General features: G+C 38.4%; 1 protein-coding gene across 1 annotated transcript in view; it reads right to left on the minus strand.

Annotated features, from left to right (window-relative positions):
- The window catches only part of MORC1 (MORC family CW-type zinc finger 1), a 199,623-nt gene that overhangs the window by 122,413 nt on the left and 50,862 nt on the right, over positions 1-26,348 (minus strand). The window contains 3 exon segments of the mRNA XM_082394691.1: positions 574-647; positions 1,331-1,410; positions 13,053-13,178. Of these exon segments, the coding sequence (XP_082250817.1) occupies positions 574-647; positions 1,331-1,410; positions 13,053-13,178 (280 nt within the window).

Genomic DNA, 26,348 nt, shown 5'->3' on the forward strand with positions numbered 1-26,348 from the left:
GTTCTTTATAACCTATCTTACTCATGGGCATATTGCAAGGATTACAGAGAATGTTTATGAACTGTGTGGAGCAACTCATAAGAAAAGAGCTTTGTAAGCTGGAAGCATTGTTATTAATATTCATAATTATAGTACATAATTCTTAGCACTAGAAAGAAGGATTGCTTATTAGTCTTCTCCTTGCTCTCCCTATTTATTTAGGTCCATAGGGAGCTATAATTGGAAGAGATATTTTCAGGGAGACTTGATAGGCTAGTTTTTTCTGCTAGCTTTTCATTATTTTCTCCTTTTCTCTATTACTTTTCCCTTCCTTTTAAAGAAATTAGTTGTGATGATCTTCCCTACCTCTCAATTCACCCCACATTTTGTTCATCTTTGCTCTCAATCTCAGCCTTCCCCCCACTTGCTGAGTTTCCTCCCCTTTCTCTGCACTCATCTATTCTGTTTACCTGTGTTAAAATTAACAATCTTCTGAGCTTGTTTAAAGGTTTAAGAAGTAAGTGATAAGAGTCAACTGTGTACAGGAAAAAGCAAATGACCCTGTTCACCATTTAAGAAGACTATATGTCATACCTTGGCAGGAGAAGACAAAGAAGTTCTGTCAGAGTGGTTTCCTTTGATTTGTGCTTCTTTCAATATGAGTTCAGCTAGAAACAGAAGCAAGATAATTCAATAAAATGAAACCCTTTCAAGCATCTTTAAATGAATATTACATACATATAATATATCCATGACCAGTAAGAATGGCTTACAGATAATAATCTCAGAAAATCCTGTATTACTTCTACACCTTTCACACATTCCAAGACTAGGTAGACATACAGGGTCCTCTAAGGCATGACAACTTATAGGGCATATATATATATATACATACAAATTGAAAAGTCATGACTGCATGTTCGGCTGACTGAAAACTCTCTAAAATCCATGAAATATGGATATAGAGCTACTCCTCACTCCTGGATCATTGCGGAAGGATGGCTTTGTCCTGTTGTGGGAGGAGTGAATGTGTAGAGCATGGCTTCTTAAAGTGGATGCAACACCAGTCTCTAAAATGATCTAACTCTGCATCAGGACAACCCTAATATACATCAATCTAGTTCCAAGTGTGTACTCAGAACTTGAATTACTTTTATAATAATAACATCATATTTAGACAAAACCAAAGATGGAAAACGTGTTATGAAGTTCCTTAGGGGTAGGAATTACATTTGATTACTTGTGTTTATTCCTATAATGCCCAAAGCAGGGTATGTCTCAGAATAACTGCTCAATTAACGTCTGCTGAATAAATTAACAATAATGATGTAGGCCATAGGTAATTACATACCTATCTTTACTGCTTCTTCTGCCTTTTTAACTTCATTTTTAAATGTCCCTTTAAAAGAAGATGCGACGTACAGATACTTTCTGAAATGAAACAAGAAAGAACGTAAGTCAGATTATCATTTTAAAGTTCATAATACAAAAATGTTCTTTAGGAAGACTGTATACTCCAGAGATATGTTATTATTAAGAAAAAGTCATCAAGTAAGTTGCATTCAGCTGGTAAGTCAGCAAAGTTTAGACCTAAGAAAAATTTCTTGCCTTTTAATACTTGGCAATTTTGCTTTAGTAAGGGAACTTCAGGAGAGATACAAGAAAATCTCTGCCCACACAAATGTTCACTTATACATGTAAAATAGGAAAATTTTCTTAAAAAGAAAATTTTCTATGTAACTGCTCCATTATCAAAGTTTCTGGTTAATATACCTAGCCCTCTTACCCAGATCATCACTGACACTGGATAAACTGCTTCTCCCAGTCCCTAATTTTGTCTGATACCCATGTAGACTCAGGAGCTTAACATTCTCTGATAACTTCAATGTTTAGAAAGGCAATGTTTAGAAAGGCAGTGAGAGGTAGATGGAGAATTCTAGAACATCTCTTGAAGCCAAAACATTTAAAGACATACAAAAAGAGGCATCTGTGCAGGCAGAGGAGAGAGTCTACATCTATATGCCCAATGGGCCTACGCCAGGCATAGGCAGAATATTGCTCGTGGGCCTAAATAGGCCAGCAGCTTGTTTCTGTTACAGTCTAAGACCTAAGAATGGTTTTTCCATTTTAAAGGATTTTTTTAAAAAAGAAAAAATTAAAATATGCAAAAGAGATAGAATGTGTCCAGATATTTACTCTCAGGCTTTTTCAGAAAAGGTTGGCCAATCCCTGGAATCTAGGCTAATAGCAATGGCTTTTGAATAATAGTTTGATCTAGCATTGCTTTTCCATGCTCTGACTTTTAAACAATGTAAGCAGTAATACAAATTCTTCACAATACAAACAGGTCACACATAATTTACAATGGTTGTTAGCTGGAGTCTGATTGCTTAAAACTCTTCCATTATCTCAACAGAAGCTGAACACATATACTCAAGACAGAACATCATCATGATTAATCATTAAGAGTTGCACTACCTGGGCTTCCCTGGTGGCACAGTGGTTAAGAATCCGCCTGCCAGTGCAGGGGACACGGGTTCGAGCCCTGGTCCGGGAAGATCCCACATGCCGCGGAGCAGCTAAGCCCGTGCGCCACAACTACTGAGCCTGCGCTCTAGAGCCCACGAGCCACAACTACTGAAGCCAGCGCGCCTAGAGCCTGTGCTCCGCAGCAAGAGAAGCCACCGCAATGAGAAGCCTGCACACTGCAACGAAGAGTAGTCCCCACTCGCCGCAACTAGAGAAAGCCAGCACGCAGCAACGAAGACCCAGTGCAGCCAAAAATAAATAATAAATAAATAAATAAATTCATTTTTAAAAAGTTGGACTACCTGGAGCCCTTCTATCTGGGTTAAATGTCTTGGTGTGCCCCTTACTAGTACTGCAAATTACAAAAGACTAGGCAAATTACTTCATTTTCTGTGATTCCATTTCCTTATCTGTAAATGGAGATAAAAACAATGGCATCTATCTCACAGGGTTGTTATGAGAATTAAAGGTGTTGATACAGCTAAGGAACTTAGAACAATGCTAGTTCATAGTACTTAATACGTGTTTTATCTAATAAACACCTTGTAAGGTGTGTTTATTAAATGTGTAATTTAGAGGAAATATGTATTTTAGAGGGAAAATACATTGGGAATGAGGAAATAAAATGAGTAGCTGAATGACTTCTTTTTCTTTCAAAAATCTGAAAAATCTGCAGAAGTTTGCCCAATTACCCACATTAAAAAGGCTTAATGCTAAAAAACAAAAACAAAAAACAAAAGAAAACAAAAAACTTTACTAAATGGCATCCTGCATTCATCTACTTCAATGGTTTAATGCACAATTCAAGTTATAATAACTAACTGTGTATCTTTACCTCTGACTTCAATGTTCACTTTCAGAGAAAATTTATAGAGTTAGCACAGGAAAGGAACAGCCATAAAAAGCTAAAGTAAACCATTTTTTTTTAGATTCCATATATATGTGTTAGCATACGAGCATACGGTATTTGTTTTTCTCTTTCTGACTTACTTCACTTTGTATGACAGACCCTAGGTCCATCCACCTCACTACAAATAACTCAATTTTGTTTCTTTTTATGGCTGAGTAATATTCCATTGTATATATGAAGAACCTAGGGGCAGGACAGGAATAAAGACGCAGATGTAGAGAACGGACTTGAGGACACAGGGAGGGGGGAAGGGTAAGCTGGGATGAAGTGAGAGAGTGGCATGGACTAATATATACACTACCAAATGTAAAACAGATAGCTAGTGGGAAGCTCCTGCATAGCACAGGGAGATCAGCTCGGTGTTTTGTGACCACCTAGAGGGGTAGGATAGGGAGGGTGGGAGGGAGACACAAGAGGGAGGGGATATGGGGATATATGTATACATATAGCTGATTCACTTTGTTATAAAGCAGAAACTAACATACCATTGTAAAGCAATTATACTCCAATAAAGATGTTTTAAAAAAAAAAAACTAAGGTAAGGCAATTCTCAGTTTGTTCCCTTGATTTTCTTTTACAGTAAACATTATTCATTTAAGTCATAACCTAGGTGTATTTCAAATCAGTCTCTAACACATTTAGAGAACAGCAAAACTTAAGTTTTAAAGTAGGAAATCATTGGTCCCTATGTACTGGAATTATCATTTGTTTTTTAAAATCACATAATTAATCTCGTTTGAATCATTTAAATAAAATTTTTTTTAAAAAATCAAAGTGAAATCAAGGAGAAACTGAACAATGAGGTAATCCTTCAAAGATGATATGCATTAAACTACTCAAGCATTTTTATAGACTACGTGTTTACAGCCATAGAAAGTATAGGTGGCATAAAAGCTGCCAACTATGCATTAGTGCTTAATTTGAAACAACAAAGACCAAAAAATGCTCTCTCGGTGGTTTGCATCATCGAGAAAACCTGGTCCCAGGTGATCTGTACGTCTCAGATGACATTTAAAATTTTACAACTGCTCACAATAATTAAAGAAAGCTAAGAAATATATGTAACTTTGTAAATCCAGTGTCATAAATCTCCCCATTCTCATAAAAGAAAGAATCTCTGATGAAACCTCCATCTACAATCAGAAGCCCCCATCAGCCTCACAACTATTTTTTCCTACTAGTCGACTCTGGAAGGTACAAATGCCTCAGAGCCAGAGTAATACTTGCTCTGGAGGACAAGGAAGAGAATCCATACAGCTCTGTCTGTTCCTCAGTCCCCGCAACATTCCTTGCAAGGGAACGGTGTCCCCTCTGGAACCAGGCTTCCAGTTTCTCAGTGGTTAGAACTCTTCAAACCCATCTCCCAAACTTTGTGTTTACTTGAACTGCGCCCACCACCAGAGGCTGCGGTCTCTGTCTCCATCTTGTTTCTGCCTCTTTCTGCCCCATTTTAGGTCTCCACTTTTCCTCACACATTTTACCTTCTACCTCCCTACTCTCTTCCATCAGTGAAACTGTATTCAAATATTTTGCTTATGTCTGCTCTCTACCAATTTATTGAATATTTTATTTAATATTTTCTTTCTAAAAGAGCTTAAAAACATAAGGTCAAAGAAAAGTATTGAGGGAAATAAAAATTAAAACAATATAAAAGTTTTGCTTCTTAGAATGGCAAAAATAAAATTAGAAAAGAGCGTTAATAGCAAGTATGGATTTGGAACCACACAAAAGTACACTCTTACACAACTGTTGGTATAAAAATAAACTGGTCTCTACTTCTTGGAGGGTAAGTTAACAGCACCCATCAAAATTAATGGTGTACCTATCTCCTGACCCAGAATTTACTTCTGTAATCTGTTGTATAGAAATAATCGCATATGAGCATAAATATACATATGTCCAATGATGCCCTAGCATGACCAGTTTAGTATTGTAACAATGAAAACTCTAAAATCCTAAATATACATCAATAAATAGTTAAATAAACCATAGAGTACAATATATTTAACAATGACAGAGAAAGATCTCTAAGAGATCATTTGTAAGTGAAAAAAACAAGTTGCATATAATTTTATATTTCAAAAAAAAAACTCTGTGTGTGTGTGTGTGTGTGGTTTGTGTGTGTGTAAATGTGTAGAAGACGATCTAGAAGGGTATTTATTAAACTCCAGGCAGAGGTTCTCCTTTGGGGTGATTATGGATTGCCAGAGCACAGAGTGAACGACAAGTGATAAAGGGGACTTTTAGTTATTTGATCTTCTCCAGTCTCTAAGTCTGTATTGTTTGAATTCTTATTAATTTTACTATCTTAGGAGCTAAACAGATCTACATCCCCTAAAGAGAAATAAACCCTTAAAGAGAAATAAAAATATAAAAAATATTGAGTAATTTTTAAGATTTTATGTGGCAGAAGTATAGAGTATAGCCTAATACAGCATTTTGAATAACTATTTTAATCAGAATCACCTACAGAAATTTAAACTTTCATGGGTATTTAATACTCACACTTACAAAATTTGTCCAAAACATGTTGGCTAATATAAAATAAATTTTTTTTTAAGTTTTAAGTTGAAAAAACAGACTGCAAATAAAGAAAACTAAAGTTCTAAACTTTTAGTTATGCAGAAAAAATTAGCCCAGTTATGAATCACAACTACATTATAGTATTCACAATCATAATTACTTTCTTTTTTAAATTATGAGTCTGCCTGATTAGTCATACTATAAAATTTTTATAGTCCTTAATTATTCATCAAATCACGTAATGAGGAATGATCAAGCATTTTCTGGCTAGTATAATGTTGACAGCGAGACCTGGGTGTCAGATGGACTTCTCAAACTTAGTATGTCCAGAACGGGTAGAAAGAATCCCATCACCGTTCCTCCTAATCCCCACACCTACACCTCCCCTATCATTCCCAAGTTTTCGCTCAGGGAAAAAACTTAGAAGGCTTTCATGACTCCTCATTTTCTCTTCACCTCACACCCAATCCATCAGCAGGTCTTGTTGGCTCTATCTTTACAATATATCTGTAATCTGAACAGGTCTCATTACTTCCACCACTACCACCCCAGCTCAGGCCACTATAATTTCTCACCTAGAATATACTAACAGTATCCTACCTAATTTCCCTTCCTCCCTTCTTGCCCCATAAAATCAATTCTCTACTGAGCAGCCACAGTAATCTTCTAAAATAAAAAAATTAAGTAACATCATTCCTCTCAAAGTCTTTACATTCTCAATACAACCACCTCTTCTTGCTATGTTGCTCAAGGCCTTATGGGACCTGCCGCCAGCTACCTGGCCTCTTCCCAATCACTGTGCTGTAGCTATACTAGCCTTTCGCCTGCCCCCACCCGCCCCCCACCTTTACCTGGTCTTCTCTTCCCAGAAACATCTTCCCATAAAATTCTTATATGATTGACTATGGTATCCACCCTCCAAGACGTCCTTTAACAGTTCTTACCTCCTGGTGATCATGCCTTTGTGTAGTCCCCTCCCACATTGAATCTAGACTGTGTGACCAAAATAATATGGAGGAAGTGATGGGAGATGACTCTTGAGTCTAGGTTCTAAAAGACCGCTGTTTCTACTTTGTTCTCTTGAACTGCACACTCTGGTGGAAGCCAGTCCCTATACCACGACAAATACTCAGGTGGCCCTGTGTAGTGGCCTTGTAGAGAGGAACCAATGGCCAGCCATGTGAGTCAGCCACCCCGGAAGTCTGTCCTCCACCTCCCATCAAGCCACAGCAAGCCCAGCCAAAATCTCTCACCAACTTTATGGGACATCCCCAAATAAACCCACCCTACAAAGACACTCTCAAATTACTGAGCCACAGACACTGAGACATAACACATGGCGACTTTATTATTAAGTCATCTGGGGGTGATTTGTTATGCAGAGATAGATAATACATTCATTTTCTCAGTTTATTCAGCTTTCTGCTCAGAAGTTATTTATTTAAAAGTAACTTCTTTGATTTCCTATCTAAAATAGTCATCCACGAAGTGAGAGAGTGGCATGGACATATATACACACCAAATGTAAAATAGATAGCAAGTGGGAAGCAGCTATCCAACTGCTGATCCAACTATTGCTTTCAACTACTTTACTATATTGAAAGATTAAATGATTTAAGATAATACAAACTCATGAAGGAATACATAAGATGCACAGTTTACAAAAGAGACACTTCTAAAACATTATTAGTCTACATAGGTGGGTGGGATGTGAGAAGCTGGGGAAATCCCCCCAAAATGAGAAGCTGGGGAAATCCCCCCAAAATGAAGCATAGTGTTGCAGAGTATTCAACAGCAGACCATAAACTTAGTGTCCCTGAATAACTTTATAAGGATCATGCCGCTCCTATGAAAGCAGGGGGACTCCAATTCCATACCACTTGGGCTCCTTCCTGCATTATGAGTCCACAGCAAAGCAGTGTTGATGAGGAATGGAGATCTTCAAACAGATACTTTGGCTCCATCACCCTTAAAGAGCTTTCAAAGGTGACCACTCCATGTCCTTCCTTAGTCCTAATGTGCAGAGATTTAATGCCTACATAAATCTGAGAGTTATTTCTCTACTAAACCTAAAGAATTCAAAGCCAAAGAAAATCAGTAACGTCTGTTGCCAAAGATCTAGTAATATAGCCATATATTAGCCTGTCTTATTAAATAGATAAACAAGACGCCAAGACTTCTAAAATCTTTAAGTTGAAAAAGACCTTAGAAATCACCTAGCTGAAATACTTTCCCAAATAATATTTCTTTCTACAATCTAGGCTCTTTCAGGGACAAATGTGTCCTCGTCTTAGATGGGAGTGCTTTCCACTGCTTCATTAATCTCGTGCCACACTCACGATTCTGAGTTGCTATACCTCGTGTCATGTGTGTCTGGAGAAACTAAATTTGCCATCCTAGACATACTGAATTTAGTATTCTGAACGTCAAACCTGCTAACTGGACCAGGGACTGGTGTTCAACCAAAAGAGGCTGTGTAAGTGATCAAACCCTTCTGGTGTGTTTTATCCCCAAACTCTGTCCAATAAGAAAGCTTTGAACTTGTTGGTGGAAAACCCATCCTTAGAGAAGCAAGTACTAAGTACATACAGCAAAGCCAGCTCAGCAGAGCCCAGGTATAACCTGAGCAGCACTGGGCTGTTGCTTCAGTTCTCTAGAACATCCCAGTCATGGAAACACTGAGACAAAGGTGACAGCAAGGGTGCTGTATGTTGCCCAGCTCCTTGAACTCTTTGAATATCCTTATATTAAACACCAATGGAGGGACTTCCCTGGTGGCACAGTGGTTAAGAATCCGCCTGCCAATGCTGGGGACACGGGTTCAAGCCCTGGTCGGGGAAGATCCCACATGCCGTGTAGCAACTAGGCCCTTGGGCCACAACTACTGAGCCTGTGCTCTAGAGCCCGCGAGCCACAACTACTGAAGCCCACGTGCCACAACTACTGAAGCTCGCGCGCCTAGAGCCCATGCTCCGCAACAAGAGAAGCCACTGCAATGAGAAGCCCGTGCACCGCAATGAAGAGTAGCCCCCACTCACCACAACTAGAGAAAGCCCTCACGCAGCAACGAAGACCCAACTCGGCCAATAAATAAACAAATAAATTTATATAAATAAATAAATAAACAAACACCGATAGAAAAAGGTAATCTGTGTGTCTCTGCCTTGCAAAAACAGCCTAACGTTCTCATGCTGAGCTAGCTCTGTCTTCCACTTCTATCCAGCCATCCAAGTTCTACCCTCTAGGATTCCAACCATCATACGGCAGCTTTTCACGTTTTCACTCAGGCCCTGTGTCTTCTCTCATCCACGGCATGATGCTCAATTCCACCAACGACCCTCTACCAGATAACCAGATAGTTAATTTATACTGTGAGCTAGGAAGTCCCCTTCCCTCCTAAAGCATCCTCATCTGATCACCCTCCAGACATGGTATAAGCAGGACATGGTTTATTGGTAGTATTACCATCTTGTTCTTTTCTTTATTTTTCTTTCATAATTGAGATTTTATTGGTTGTTTTAAGGATCAGTATACAGACATTTCAATTTGTAAACAATTCTCAATATACGTACCAAAACTCTAAAAAATCATGTAGTTGTGATTCTTTTCTGAACAGTTATTCCAGTGACTTTCCAGCTTAAAATTTGGAGGTAAATTTTCCTTCACAGGATATCAAGTACCAATATCTTCAAATATTAATATGCTATTACATCGTAAGTCCCACTAATTCACAATTTAATATCATATACACTACATACTCAAATTGTCAATCGTTCACAGCACATTAACAGTTACTAGAAGAACTGGACTACCACGACCAAAGATGTTACAAAGTGCACAAAATTCTGCCCAGGAGAGCCAAGATCAAGGGGTGAGTGGTTTCCTTTAGGAAACAATTCTACCAAAAACAACATGGGAAGAGAAGTAATTTAAAGCGTTTAAGACATCAAATGCACAACTGTCTCCAAATTGCCATTTAGTATGCTTTGTATTATAGGATATAAAAGCTACCCCCCATCTGTGGAATGTTAAGCTGACACCCAAGACAATCAAAGCCTCCCATATTCAATATCCCACTATTTTCTGGTTGTACCAAAAAATAAACAACCAGCAAATGATTTCACCTCTTAAAAAAAAGCATTTACACTTAAAAAATGGGATGAGGTGGGATTCCCTCCCTTTTAAAAATGTTTCTAGAGCTACTAAAAAACTTGCATTTACAAAATAGTTGATAAAAATATTCCTCTGGATTGTACAAGGAGGGAGACAGGGACCCCTGATAGGACCAGGTGTGTGATATTAATCAGACTTGGCTTCTTTCCCTCCTGCTTCATCAGAAGCTGGGCTCTCCTCGTTTTTAGCGTCTCCATTTTCTGCAGGGGAGACTTCTTTAGTGTCTTGGTTAGCCACTTCAGCCTGTTTTCCCTTTGCTCCCCTTTTCCCTTCTGTTTGCACTTTTCTGTCTGAAGATTTATCCCTTCCTGCCGCCTTTTTTGGCTTCGTTTCTACTTTTGCAGGAGCCGGTTTCTTCCTTTTGGGCATCGTTGCGGCGGGGCGGGCGCGGGCCGGGTGCCTGCGGACGCAGCGCCTCCGCGAAGCTGGGCTGCCTGGCCGCCGCCGCCGCTCCTCCCGCCGCTCCTCCCGCCGCCCGAGCTGCTGGGACCCGCGGCGGGGCCGGGGGAGAACGCATGGCTACCGCCTTGTGCTGCTCGCTAAGCTCCATAAATATTTTCAGCAACCCTGTCACACTATCAGCTTAGATTAAGCTTGTGGTCAATGAAAACATCTATTTTTTTCATGTAAATCACTGTCCAAGTCTAGTATATTAACACGATAGATTTTTAAAATCTAAATTCAGGACTGTAGGTTATTTATACTACATTTATCTTTCGTATTTCAACTCTCTCACATCTTGTTTGCATTATGCCTGATATAATAAGATACTCCTTCTAGTTCAGGGTCAATTATGAATTCCAACATGCCTGGTTTTCACCCAAGCTATTGATTAAAACACTGAACAGAATATGATTAAGGGAGGAAACCAATGACATGACACCAAAAATTCCCCCCTAGTCCCCTTCTGAACTTGTTAGAGACACTGGGGTAAAGGAACTACAGCAACTGTTAAGTCCATCCACACAATTAAAATCCAATCTTCTTTTTTCTGTTTGCTACGAAGATACAGAGAAACGACTGACCATAAAGTATAGGTATGTATTCTTATAAATAATACTTCAGGGTTCATGTCTAGAAGTTTATTGGAGCCTGGGTGGTCAAGTGGACAGAGTATTTAATCATTTTTAATACATTTTACATGCTTCTACTCTGGTCCTATAGGGTCATTCCCAGCTTTTAATTTGTTTCCATACAGCCATTGGAGCTAGAGTGCCTTTTAGGGAAGAAATAAAGTAAGGGTCACCCCACTAGGGGTGAGATAACATGGAGAGAACGCCACATATTTCTTACACAAAACTTTTGCCACCAGAGAAGCTGTGAGGAAAACAATATGCAAGTAAATAAGTCAAATGGAGAGAAAGTTAAGCCTAAGGGATAAAGCCATGAAAAATTAAACCTGTCTATACTGTAGATCCCAAAACATATCAGACTTAACAGTTTATCTGAGCCCCATGAAAGTATCAGAGCCTCCTTAAGTATCTTTTAAGGAATAAAATCAATATTTATATTATATCTACTTCCTGGTAAGATATATCTAAGAATATTACACTGAAAGGTGCATTAAAAAATATACTAGGGTGGGAAACAGCCATCACTTGATATAAGTAGTTTAGGTAGACGAAATTCAATTTAATAAAATTCCCTCAGAATATAGAGATAAATCCACATTTTCCATTGGCTTAAACCATTTTTTACCCAAACTCACTAAGAGGAATAATTTAATTTGCAAAGATCAGCTATATTGATTGATCCAGGAGACCCTTGGTGCTTCCCAGAAGAATGAGACTGATGAAAAGGAAGTATCACTTTGATATGAATTAGGGAACAGATTTATAGAGTAAGTCTCAGGCTTGGTATACTTCATTTTTCAAAATATGACCTGCAGTACAATCAGAAATCAAAAGTAAAGCTTTTGAGGAATCCATTCGTGTGTGGTCAGGACATTCATTTCAGAGATCCACAATTTTTAATATTAATATCAATATGAGTGATTGCAATGCCCCAGAACAGCAACTACTTATTCATGGAAATAAGACAACATAACAAATGTGGGTCTGTTATAAAGAATTAGTGTGGTATAGGGAAAGGGGCATGGAATTTGAATTGGTAAAGAATTCGGAGGCAGAAGATTTGAGTTCCTATCTAGTTCTGACATTTATTTATTTCTAAATGATGATAAAACATAACCCACAGGGTCACTGCAAAAATTAAATAACATAATGTATATCAAAAGGCGTACATATAGACAATATAAAAGCATTAAATGTTCCTCCCAGTAGATAGTAAACTCCTGAAAACTAGAACTAATCTTATCTTTCTAGCACAATCTCAGACTAACAGAAGGTTTTAATAAATGTTTAGAAAACAAATGAATGACCACCCACAGAGCACACACCAAAAAAAACCTGTTCTCATAGCATGCATAGTTGTGCAAGATAAGTTATATAATATACAAATGTAAGCTTAAAAAAAGCTTATGCTAAAATATAAATGGTAATTAAAATATAAGTGAACCAGATGTATATCTATACATATGTGCATTCTATATATAAAATATACATACACATATATGTATATGACTTAATAGTTCAAATATATTTGAGTAAAAAGAAAATATAAGTGAACAGATTTTTTTAATAGAACCCATTACAATCAAAGCACCTAGGAGTCACTGAAGTAAATAACATATTCCTACTTGGGGGAACCATCTAACTTAGAGTGTTCACTGCAGTATGTTACTATCATGGCCAAATATTTGTTTCATATGATTACTCTTCAGCAAACCTTCCAGAATGCAGTTTGAATTTTATTTGCAATTGTAAAAATCTTACTATCAAATTGTAAAAATCTTACTACCAAATCACTTTAACAATTGGGGTGGGAGGTATTTTACAAATGAAAACTCTATGAAGATAATTGAACAAAAGTGAGTTACCTGGGTCTGTAGAGGCAATAACATAGGTATTTTGTTTTAACTCTTTTGGCCTGAATGAATATTCTCATCCAAGGGTCAAAATACAGAACAGATGTATAGGCTCTGAATGACCATCTCTCTGGAAAACTAGAAAAGAAAATATCAAAGGCCATACTGTAGACAATGTAATAATGACAATGTAATAATGACATTATTTGAGAAGAAAAAATAAGACTACCAAGTCATAATGGTTACTTCAGGAACTTTTTTCTAAACCTAATGACACAACAAATACCAGCAAATCCTGCAACACTCACACACCCCTAAATACAAGGGCTTCCGTGAATAACCTACACATTGATTAGAACTGAACTCTGGTTGGCAACTAGCTGATTCAAAGTAGAGTTACATCAGCAATAGAAAAGATACTTTTCATTTAGGCTATCAGCCCAGAAGGACAAAACCGCCTCAAATAAACAAAACAATCCCCCTGCTCAAACATAACAAAATGAATCTAGGCCCACATGAATGAAATACATTTCCATGAAGTTATTGCAAACAGAGAAATACAATAAAATGTTTCATTTGCTTTGAAAATTATGAACAAGAAGCATAAAACTTCATTCTGTAAGTGAAATTAAGTGTTAAAATAAGTATTAATGGCCAGCTGAGGGGAGGAGTCTGATAACATGATAAGTGAAAAAGAAAAGAGAAAAATAAAGGGTGGAAAGGCAATAAAATGGGAACAGAAACAACATAAATAGCCTATGAAGAAAACTACCCTTGTAAAACTGCACATCGTTGAGAAGTCGCTGTGTTGCTGTATACCAACAACTCCAGGGACCTTCTATATTAAAGTCTACTTGTGAACTGTAAATCCTCTCCAATTAGACAAGAAATAAAGATGAAAAACAGGCCCAGCCATGCTTAAGAAGCAGTGCTCTTCATCTACTGGGTCCTAGAAAAGTCTACAAGGGAAGGGCTACAAGGCACAGATAGAAAGCAGGGAGCAGTAAACCTATCATTTTTACAATCCTACCTCAGTCCAGAGGGAGACAAGTTGGTGGAAAGGAAATATAAAGCCTGTTGGGGAGTGGCTGCTCAGTGGGGTCACATTACTGGCAGTTACTCAGTAAGAAAGAACCGAGCTCCAAGGAATTTACAAAAATGAAGACGAAATCCATAGGCAGTCCAAGGATTTCCTGGTTGGTTATAAGTTCCTCCAGGCAGGATCTGAAGCTCATTATGAAGTCAGGAATTTCTATTAGTTGTTTAAAAAGAAAGCCTTCAGTAGAATTTCCCAATATAAATTATATAAAAGTATCTAGTCCATGGTTACTACTCCATAAATACAAGTGCAGCTTTAATGTGACACGAAAGGCTATCTGCATGACTACAGTAATGTAGTCAATTATTAGTATACCAGAAGCTGCACAATCAAGTAAGTCCTCCCCTGTTAAGAGGAAAAAAAAAAGTCACCTTGGGACACTATAAAAATTCTGAGGACTTGTGCCATTATTCAAACCCTTTCTGGATCTCCTGATTTGAAATTGCCCTTACAGCTAGAAGCTCCTTCTTTTCACTCTCCTCAAAGCTAACACTTCTTTGTCATTTGAAGGTAAAAGTCGAAAGTAATTCAGAGACAAGTTTGAGAATTTGAGAAATTTGGTGAGAGATCCAACTGGGTTAGACAAGTTTTGGTTAAAAAAAATATTATACAAATATAAAATAAGGACACTAATACGTCTACCTCTTAATAGGTTACTTCTTTACTCATTCAATTAATATTTATAGGTAAATATTCATAACATGTGTGCTGGGGATCCTCAAGACCTCCCCTATGTGAGGAAGATGCGCTAGAAGGTCTCATGGGACGTAGCATGTAATTGTATTCATGGCTAAGCTTTATCATGGTGATGTAGTAAGGATATACAATGGCTCCTATGGGAAAGATAGATGGTGTCTGGAGGAATCCTCGTGTGGCTTTCTTATGTTCTCCCCCTCTCATGAAGGGTCACACAGAGAATACTCTTTCCCCAGCTATGAAAATGTAGCAACGTGTGTGTGATGCTTCTGCCTCAGGAAGCCCATTAGAGACTCTGGGCCCTCAAGGCTTTTTCATCGTTGTTTGTTCTTTGCTTCTGTTTTTGTTTTTTTACTGGGGCTGGTCATATAAACACCCTCTGCCTAGCATGTATAAAAATTCCAGAGTCCCAAAAGAAAAGTAGATTTTCAGCGTATATCATGTTATTTGCACAGTGAGCCACCCTCACCTGTTACAGAAAGTTTTATATCAGTGAGGGGAACTGTTTACCAGCCAAGTTCCCAGAAGCCAGCCAAGGGCCAATCTTGCAAGCAAGACTTCTAGCATTAACCCTTTTCTACACACACACCTACTTTCGAAAGTTCCCGTTTACTTGTGACAAAGAGAACAGCAGTACTTCTTATGCTATTATCATGTCAGTGATAGAAAGACAAAGAAGGCTAAATATCACATCTGTACATGAAACAGGCTACCCAATGTCACTTTCAGACGTCTTTATATGATACGTAAGGTCCTTCATGATCTGGACCCCACTTAACTCTCCAGCCTCGTCTCCTGCCAGGTTCAGTCTAGCCATTTAGGACCACTTCAGTTCTCCAGATATGGGGTCATGTTTTCTTACCCCCAAGCCTTGGCACATTCAATTCTGTGGCCATTTTCAGTTAGCTCCTCTTCACGCTTCAGATCACACTTCCTCTCAAAGCCTTCCCTCACTCCCCAAGATTGGGTGAATCACTCTCCTCTGGTGCTCCCCTCCTTCTTCTGTGGCCCCCTCCACAGCACTTGCCACTTTGTGGTGTCGTTGACTGTTTACTTACTTGTATCTCCATCAGGCTGTACCCTCCATGAGGCTAGCATCCTCATCAATAAACATTTGTTGAATGAATGATAATTATTCAGGACTTCCTTGGCTTAATTTAGAATGAACAACAGAGGGTTCCCTATATAAGACTTTTTAACGACTGATCATCTTCAGTGAGGATGTTACCAGTGTTTACAAATAAAGCCACCCACTGGGGAAACTGAGATACAAATGTACCCCCATCATCATGGTATCTTCAGAAGATCTAAGAAAAAATATAGTGTTACTCTCCATCATGCAGGAACTGCTTCATATATCTTTTCCAAGAGGTGTTTGTCTCTTGTTTCCTCCTAAATGTTTTTTCCAACCTAAAGTTTTCCAGAAGTATCCATATCTCTCTCTCTTTGTCTGTATAATCTTTCTCTCTTACTTTCTATTTAACTGGCTATAATAAACGGAGAAAGGAAGAGAGAGAGAGCAAACGCCCTAACATACACACACACACACACACACACACACACACCGTCACGTGACAGACTTGAGAAGGGAAAATTGTCAGGCAGAGGCTGGCTTTATAGTCTGTGGAATATGATAGGAGGAGCTGGGGTAATCTATGTGCTTGTCCCCTGCTCAGCAATGGGTATTCTCAAAAAGTCTCAAATTTAGCCTCCAGCTGTGGCTGTGGCCTCTGTGTGGCCTCTTTCCTCTCCCAGCCTATCTACCCTGTCCTCCTGCTGCTGGAAGTGTTGCTCCATATGGGGCATGTCATGGGTGGACTGGTGTGTTGGGACCACCAAACTATGTTAAGGGTAGGAGAGGGTCCAGAGAGAGGGGTCTCATGACCAAGGTCAAATCTCCTTTATCTACCGAGTCAGATTCTCTGTGGCTGGAGGATGAGAATGTGAATGTTTTTAAAACTATCCAGGTGTTTCTTTAACTCTACCAGTTTTAAGAACCATTGCCTGGTGGACCTACTGGACAGGGTAGTATGTAAAGCACTTTTCCTGAAAGAAGGGAGTGGAACAATCTCTTGAAAGTGTTTGGACCTAGGACACCCTCCACATTTATCTACACTGGGTACACAGACAAGACTCCCATCCAGTCCAACCACTGAGCTACCTTCCATAGTTGAGAAAACAACTCTAAAATCTGGGCACCAGACTAAATTCGATCCCTTTTGGAGTATCTCTGAAGTGCCATATTTCTCTTCATGAAAATACTGTATACTATAACCAAAACTGGTTTATAATTTTCTAAATTTATTGCTAAAGTCCTTATAAAATCTCTGAAGAGTTCTTGAAGTTGAAATTAACAAGGCCTATATTATCTTGAATATAAAGAAGTGCATAAGGATTTTTAACTAGTTTAAGTTCTGAACTATAAAGGGGCTAACCAAATTTAATCTCAGGGTAGATTATACCTAAGAGAAATGTCAACTCAAAGAGGCAATTTAAAAGAAAAGTTATAAGCTACGCAAAGTAATGAAAGTGCTTCTGCCATAACCATAGTATGGCAAGCAATACATTATAACAATTTGAAGCTGTGACTTTTGATGTGTTCCTAGCCAGCTCAGTTAAGACATAAACTAGAGACATTATGGAATGCTGCCCAATGACTGTCAATTTAGAAACACACTGGCAACATGACACCTAATTTCAAAACATTACTTAGCACAAAATTTCAACTCCATTATTCCGTATTATGTCATTACTTTCAGAGCTGTTTTTTTTTGGATGGATTCCTCTAGTTGCCTGAGATCCTGAGCCATGATGGATTCCAGGGGCAAGAAAGGCCCTTTTGATAACAGCCAATTCCATGACATGCCTTTTTTTTTTACTAGAGTCCGTGGTTTCTTCCATTTTTTCATAAAGTTGAATATGTTAAGAAGATATTAAGTAATTGAAAACAACATGGGCACAAGGAAATTGCATATATAACAGACCAAGTGAAATGGTCATATGATCCTGGCCCCCCAAAAGGGAATCAGGAAAAATGCAATAGGAGTGATCAAGCCTTCACAGTTTGGAAGTCAAAAAAGATTTCAAAGGTAACAGAAGCACTTTACAAAATTTCCTAAAACTCCCTCTCTCATCCTAATAAAGGTCCCCAATGATCTTCAGGGATGGAGGACAGTAGAACCCACTACGGAAAGTGCCAGCACCTTCCAATGAAAGTATTTGCAATATCCTTAGAAAATTACCTAGACATTGACATTCAATTTGGTTTACCTTAATTCATTTGTTACTTGCTATGTACCAGGCACTGAATTAGTTTACAGAGCATTATAGTAAGTGCTAGAAAGAAGTGCTATGGGAGAAGAAGAATGGACAGAATTAAAATGCACTGAGAACTTCCACATGCCCAGTACTGTGCCTCTTCTATTTCTACAGTATTCGTATTAAGTAGATGATGCAATCGCCTCATCCTATAGATGAGAACACTGAAGCTCAGAGACTACAAATAACTCACCATTAGAATGAAAGCTCTCTCAACAGAATTCAAGCCACCTGGGGGCAGAGATATTTGTTTTCTTCCCTGATATATCCCCAGATCCTAAAGCAAGGCCTGATACTTACACTCAATAAATACCCACTGAATGAGTGAATGTAAAATGAATCTACCTATAGTCCGTTACTCAGTGGAAGAACCAGAATTTGGGACCAGTTCTAAGTGACTACAAAGTCCACGCTTTGTATAATGTACCTCCTGCCTCCAAGGCTGAGTGGTTGGACGCACAGCACTGCTGCGGAGTGGTGGGGATTAGCGGACGGGCTCAGGCAGCCTCCATCCACAGCCCCTACCTGCCTGTAAGCCTGAGGTTCTGGCTCCTTCAACTCCATCCACAGAACAGGATTCAAGGATATGGTGCCCATATTTTCTAATTCTGTATGGACTTTACAAAGAATATATGATACGGCATTAGACTGCAAATGCTGCCCGTTCATTCAATTAACCCTAATGTCTCTGCTGACAGACCATGACATCATATAAAGGAATATTTTTTTAAAAATCAAAGACATAGCTAGAATCAAGTTGGTAGACTTAGAACACATACTAGTCTCCTGCTGAAATCCAAGGAAGAATAGTAAGGACGCTCGGGTGCCTAGAGAGGAATGAGAAAAAGGGGAAAGAAGATCAGAGAAATATAGGTGACTAATATGCAGGATGCTGCAGAACACTGCACAGACATTGACTTTTTCTCTGGGTGAAATGGGAAGTCACTGGAGAATTCTATACAAAGACTGTTTAAAAGACTACTCTGGCTGCTACAGAGGAGCAAGGGTAGAATAGTTTTTACAGGGCCAAGGGTGGCAGCAGGAAGACCAGTGGACCAGTGGGAGGACTTCTGCAATAATCCAGGTGAGATATGAGGGTGGCTTGAGATATGACCAGGATCGTAGCAGCAGAGGAGATGATAAGTGGTTGGATCTGGATCTATTTGAAGGCAGAGCCCATATGAAAGGAATAAGTTACAAGAGTCCTCCAACTGCTGAGTATGAAGAACTAGAGAAAGACAAGACCCACATTATGGAATTATTAAAGGTTAAGAGAAAATCCTAAAAGCTATGCACAGGAAAAATGAGTATTACAAAATTTTAATAATTACATCTGCATCACACTTCTCACTAACAACATGGATTCAAGAAGTCAAACGAGTAATAAGTACTGAGAAAAACAATTTTTAAACCAATATTCCTTTATCCATTTAGACAAGTACTAAGGTAGAAAGGGGAAATAAAGGTACTTTTTTAAAATTTTATTTTTTTTTTTATACAGCAGGTTCTTATTAATTATCTATTTTATACACATTAGTGTATATATGTCAATCCCAATCTCCCAATTCATCCCACAACCAGCCCCCACTTTCCCCCCTTGGTTTCTTCTCTACATCTGTGTCTCTATTTCTGCCTTGCAAAACAGTTCATCAGTATCATTTTTCTGGATTCCACATATATGTGTTAATATACGAAATTTGTTTTTCTTTCTAACTTACTTCACTCTGTATGACAGTCTCTAGGTCCATCCACGTCTCTACAAATGACCCAATCTCGTTCCTTTTTATGGCTGAGTAATATTCCATTGTATATATGTACCACATCTTCCTTATCCATTCATCTGTCGATGGGCATTTAGGTTGCTTCCATGTCCTGCCTATTGTAAATAGTACAGCAATAAATATTGGGGTGCATGTGTCTTTTTGAATTACGGTTTTCTCTAGGTATATGCCCAGTAGTGGTATTGCTGGATCATATGGTAATTCTATTTTTAGTTTTTTAAGGAACCTCCATACTGTTCTCCATAGTGGCTGTATCAATTTACATTCCCATCAACCGTACAAGAGGGTTCCCTTTTCTCCACACCCTCTCCAGCATTTGTTGTTTGTAGATTTTCTGATGATGGCCATTCTAACTGGTGTGAGGTGATACCTCATTGTAGTTTTGATTTGCATATCTCTAATAATTAGTGATGTTGAGCAGCTTTTCATGTGCCTCTTGGCCATCTGTATGTCTTCTTTGGAGAAATGTCTATTTAGGTCTTCCAGCCATTTTTGGATTGGGTTGTTTGTTTTTTTAATATTGAGCTGCATGAGCTGTTCATATATTTTGGAGATCAATCCTTTGTCCATTGATGCGTTTGCAAATATTTTCTCCCATTCTGAGGGTTGTCTTTTCATCTTGTTTATAGTTTCTTTGCTGTGCAAAAGCTTTGAAGTTTCATTAGGTCCCATTTGTTTATTTTTGTTTTTATTTCCATTACTCTAGGAGGTGGGTCAAAAAAGATCTTGCTGTGATTTATGTCAAAGAGTGTTCTTCGTATGTTTTCCTCTAAGAGTTTTATAGTGTCCAGCCTTACATTTAGGTCTTTAATCCATTTTGAGTTTATTTTTGTACATGGTGTTAGGGAGTGTTCTAAATTCATTCTTTAACATCTAGCTGTCCAGTTTTCCTGGCCCCACTTATTGAAGAGACTGTCTTTTCTCCATTGTATACCCTTACTCCCTTTGTCATATATTAATTGACCATAGGTGCGTAGGTTTATCTCTGGGCTTTCTATCCTGTTCCATTGATCTGTATTTCTGTTTTCGTGCCAGTACCATATTGTCTTGATTACTGTAGCTTTGTAGTATAGTCTGAAGTCAGGGAGCCTGATTACTCCAGCTCCGTTTTTTTTCCCTCAAGATTGCTTTGGCTATTCGGGGTCTTTTGTGTCTCCATACAAATTTTAAGATTATTTGTTCTAGTTCTATAAAAAATGCCATTGGTAATTTGATAGGGATTGCATTGAATCTGTAGATTGCCTTGGGTAGTACAGTCATTTTCACAATGTTGACTCTTCCAATCCAAGAACATGTTATATCTCTCCATCTGTTTGTGTCACCTTTGATTTCTTTCATCAGTGTCTTACAATTTTCTGCATACAGGTCTTATGTCTCCCTGGGTAGGTTTATTCCTAGGTATTTTATTCTTATTGTTGCAGTGGTAAAAGGGAGTGTTTCCTTAATTTCTCTTTCAGATTTTTAATCATTAGTGTATAGGAATGCAAGAGATTTCTGTGCATTAATTTTGTATCCTGCAACATTACCAAATTCATTAATTAGCTCTAGTAGTTTTCTGTTGGCATCTTTAGGATTCTCTATGTATAGTATCATGTCATCTGCAAACAGTGACAGCTTTACTTCTTCTTTTCCAATTTGTGTTCCTTTTATTTCTTTTTCTTCTCTGACTGCCATGGCTAGGACTTCCAAAACTATGCTGAATAATAGTGGTGAGAGTGGACATCCTTGTCTTGTTCCTGATCTTAGAGGAAATGCTTTCCGTTTTTCCCCACTGAGAATGATGTTTGCTGTGGATTTGTCATATATGGCCTTTATTATGTTGAGGTAGTTACCCTCTGTGCCCACATTCTGGAGAGTTTTTATCATAAATGGGTGTTGAATTTTGACAAAAGCTTTTTCTGCATCTATTGAGATGATCCTATGGTTCTTATTCTTCAATTTGTTAATATGGTGTATCACACTGATTGATTTGCATATATTGAAGAATCCTTGCATCTCTGGAATAAATCCCACTTGATCATGGTGTATGATCCTTTTAATGCGTTGTTGGATTCTGTTTGCTAGTATTTTGTTGAAGATTTTTGCATCTATATTCATCAGTGATATTGGTCTGTACATTTCTTTTTTGTACTATCCTTGTCTGCTTTTGGTATCAGGGTGATGGTCACCTCGTAGAATGAGTTTGAGAGTGTTCCTTCCTCTGTGATTTTCTGGAAGAGTTTGAGAAAGTTGGGTGTTAGCGCTTCTCTAAATGTTTGATAGAATTCACCTGTGAAGCAATCTGGTCCTGGACTTTCGTTTGTTGGCAGATTTTTAATCACAGTTTCAATTTCACTACTTGTGACTGGTCTGTTCATATTTTCTATTTCTTCCTGATACAGTCTTGGAAGGCTGTACCTTTCTAAAATTTGGTCCATTTCTTCCAGATTGTCCATTTTATTGGCATAGAGTTGCTTGTAGTAGTCTCTTAGGATGCTTTGTATTTTGCAGTGTCTGTTGTAACTTCTCCTTTTTCATTTCTAATTTTATTGATTTCAGTCCTCTCCCTCTTCTTCTTGATGAGTCTGGGTAAGGGTTTATCAATTTTGTTTATCTTCTCAAAGAACCAGTTCTATTTTTATTGATCTTTGCTACTGTTTTGTTTCTTTTTCATTTATTTCTGCTCTGATCTTTATGATTTCTTCCATTCTACTAACTTTGGGTTTTGTTTGTTCTTCTTTCTCTAGTTACTTTAGGTGTAAGGTTAGATTGTTTATTTGAAACTTTTCTTGTTTCTTGAGGTAGGATTGTATTGCTATAAACTTCCCTCTTAGAACTGCTTTTGCTGCATTCCATAGGTATTGAATCGTCATGTTTTCATTGTCATTTGTCTCTAGGTATTTTATTTCCTCTTTGATTTCTTCAGTGATCTCTTGGTTATTTAGTAAAGTATTGTTTAGCTTCCATGTGTTTCTGGTTTTTATGGGTTTTTTCCGTGTAATTGATATCTAATCTCATAGCATTGTCATTGGAAAAGATGCTTGATATGATTTCAATTTTCTTAAATTTACGGAGGCTTGATTTGTGACCCAAGATGTGGTCTCTCCTGGAGAATGTTCCATGTGCACTTGAGAAGAAAATGTAATCTGCTGTTTTGGGATGGAATGTCCTATAAATATCAATTAAATCTATCTGGTCTATTGTGTCATTTAAAGCTTCTGTTTCCTTATTTATTTTCTGCCTGGATGATCTGTCCATTGTTGTAAATGAGGTGTTAAAAGTCCCCCACTATTACTGTGTTACTGTCGATTTCCTCTTTTATAGCTGTTAGCAGTTGCCTTATGTATTGAGGTGCTCCTATGTTGGGTGCATATATATTTATAATTGTTGTATCTTCTTCTTGGATTGATCCCTTGATCATTATGTAGTGTCCTTCCTTGTCTCTTGTAACTTTCTTTACTTTAAAGTCTATTTTATCTGATATGAGTATTGCTACTCCAACTTTCTTTGGATTTCCATTTGCATGGAATATCTTTTTCCATCCACTCACTTTCAGTCTGTAAGTATCCCTAGGTCTGAAGTGGGTCTCTTGTAGACAGCATATACATGGGTCTTGCTTTTGTATCCATTCAGCAATCCTGTGTCTTTTGGTTGGAGCATTTAATCCATTCACATTTAAGGTAATTATCAATCTGTATATTCCTGTTACCATTTTCTTAATTGTTTTCTGTTTGTTTTTGTAGATCCTCTTCTTCTCTTGTGTTTCCAACTCAGAAAAGATCCTTTAGCATTTGTTGTAGAGGTGGTGGTGCTGAATCCTCTTAGCTTTTGTTCGTCTGTAAAGCTTTTGATTTCTCCATCGAATCTGAAGGAGATCCTTGTCAGGTAGATTAACCTTGGTTGTAGGTTCTTCCCTTTCATCACTTTAAATATATCATGCTGCTCCCTTCTGGCTTGTAGAGTTTCTGCTGAGAAAGCACCTGTTAACCTTATGGGAATTCCCTTCTATGTTATTTGTCATTTTTCCCTTGTTGCTTTTAATAATTTTTGTTTGTCTTTAATCTTTGTAAATTTGATTACTATGTGTCTTAGCGTGTTTCTCCTTGGGTTTATCCTTCCTGGGACTCTCTGCACTTCCTGGACTTGGGTGGCTATTTCCTTTCTCATGTTAGGGAAGATTTCAACTATAATCTCTTCAAATATTTTCTCGGGTCCTTTCTCTCTCTCTTCTCTTCCTGGGACCCCTATAATGGGAATGTTAGTGCATTTAATGTTGTCCCAGAGTCTCTTAGGCTGTCTTCATTTCTTTCCATTCTTTTTTCTTTATTCTGTTCTGCGGCAGTGAATTCCACCATTCTGTCTTCCAGGTCACTTATCTGTTCTTCTGCCTCAGTTATTCTGCTATTGATTCCTTCTAGTGTATTTTTCATTTCACTTATTAAATTGTTCATTTCTGTTTATTTGTCCTTTAATTCTTCTACGTGTTTGCTAAACATTTCTTGCATCTTCTCAATCTTTGTCTCCATTATTTTTCTAAGGTCCTGGATCATCTTCACTATCATTATTCTGAATTCTTTTTCTGGAAGGTTGCCTATCTCCCTTCATTTAGTTGTTTTTCTGGGGTTTTATCTTGTTCCTTCATCTGGTACATAGTCCTCTGCCTTTTCATTTTGTCTCTCTTGCTGTGAATGTGGTTTTCCTTCCACAGGCTGCAGGACTGTAGTTCTTCTTGCTTCTGCTCTCTTCCCTCTGGTCAATGAGGCTATCTAAGAGGCTTGTGCAAGCTTCCTGATGGGAGGGACTGGTGGTGAGTAGAGCTGGGTGTTGGTCTGGTGGGCAGAGCTCAGTAAAACATTAATCCACTTGTCTGCTGATGGGTGGGGCTGAGTTCCCTCCCTGTTGGTTGTTTGGCCTGAGGTGACCCAGCCCTGGAGCCTATGGGCTCTTTTGTGGGGCTACTGGCGGACTCCAGAAGGGCTCATGCCAAAGAGTACTTCCCAGAACTTCTGCTGCCAGTGTCCTTGTCCCTGCCATGGGCCACAGAAACCCCCTGCCTCTAGCAGGTAGGAGACCCTCCAACAGTAGCAGGTAGGTCTGGTTCAGTCTCCTAAGGGTCACTGCTCCTTCCCCCTGGGTCCTGGTGGGCACACTACTTTGTGTGTGCCCTCCAAGGGTGGAGTCTCTGTTTCCCTTAGTCCTGTCAAAGTCTTGCAATAAAATCCCGCTAGCCTTCAAAGACTAATTCTCTTGGAATTCTTCCTCTCATTGCCAGACCCCCAGGATGGAAAGCCTGATGTGGGGTTCAGAACCTTCACTCCAGTGGGTGGACTTCTGTGGTATAACTGTTCTCCAGTTTGTGAGTCACCCACCTAGCAGTTATGGGATTTCATTTTATTGTAACTGTGCCCCTTCTACCATCTCATTGTGGCTTCTCCTTTGTCTTTGGATGTGGGTTATCTTTTTTGGTGAGTTCCAGTGTCCTCCTGTCAATGACTGTTCAACAGTTAGTTGTGATTCTGGTGCTCTCACAAGAGGGAGTGAGGGCATGTCCTTCTACTCTGCCATCTTGAACCAACCCCCCTCAATAAAGGCACTTTTACAGATATAAAGCTTCCATAAATTTACCTACAATAGACTCTGATGTAATTATTTGAGAATATAATCCAGTAAATTAACCAATAAAGAACTAAAGAAGATACGGGGTGGAAGATTTTGTGGTAAGCAAAAAAAATTTTTCTTCAACTTATAATTTAGTCTAAATAATTACTTATGCAGGATGTGATAAAAATATTGTAAAATTTATAAATAAATTTAATATAAAATAATTTTAAAAGAAGGAACTAGTAAGGAAGAGAAATAAAAGAGCATACTAAGGGCTTCCATGGTGGTGCAGTGGTTAAGAATCCGCCTGCCAATGCAAGGGACACGGGTTCAAGCCCTGGTCCGGGAAGATCCCACATGCCGCGGAGCAACTAAGCCCATGCACCACAACTACTGAGCCTGTGCTCCAGAGCCCGTGAGCCACAACTACTGAGCCTGCGTGCCACAACTACTGAAGCCCATGTGCCTAGAGCCTATGCTCCACAACAAGAGAAGTCACCTCAATGAGAAGCCCGCGCACCACAACAAAGAGCAGCCTCCACTCACCACAGCTAGAGAAAAGCCCGCGCACAGCAACGAAAACCCAATGCAGCCAAAAAATAAATAAATAAACAAAATAGATACAACATTAAAGAAATAAAATAAATAAATAAATAAATAAATAAATAAAAGAGTATACTAAGGCCTTCTTTGTGAGATGATATAGATACTGATTAACTGTAAACTTTACTAAGAAAACTATATATAAGTTTATATATGTTTATTTAAGATGTAAAGATAATCCACTGAAAGAACAGAATATAATGTATAATTTTCGAAACATGGAATGGAAAA

The sequence above is a fragment of the Balaenoptera borealis genome (genome assembly GCF_965194805.1).
Source record: "Balaenoptera borealis genome assembly, chromosome: 5".
Classification (NCBI taxonomy): domain Eukaryota; kingdom Metazoa; phylum Chordata; class Mammalia; order Artiodactyla; family Balaenopteridae; genus Balaenoptera; species Balaenoptera borealis.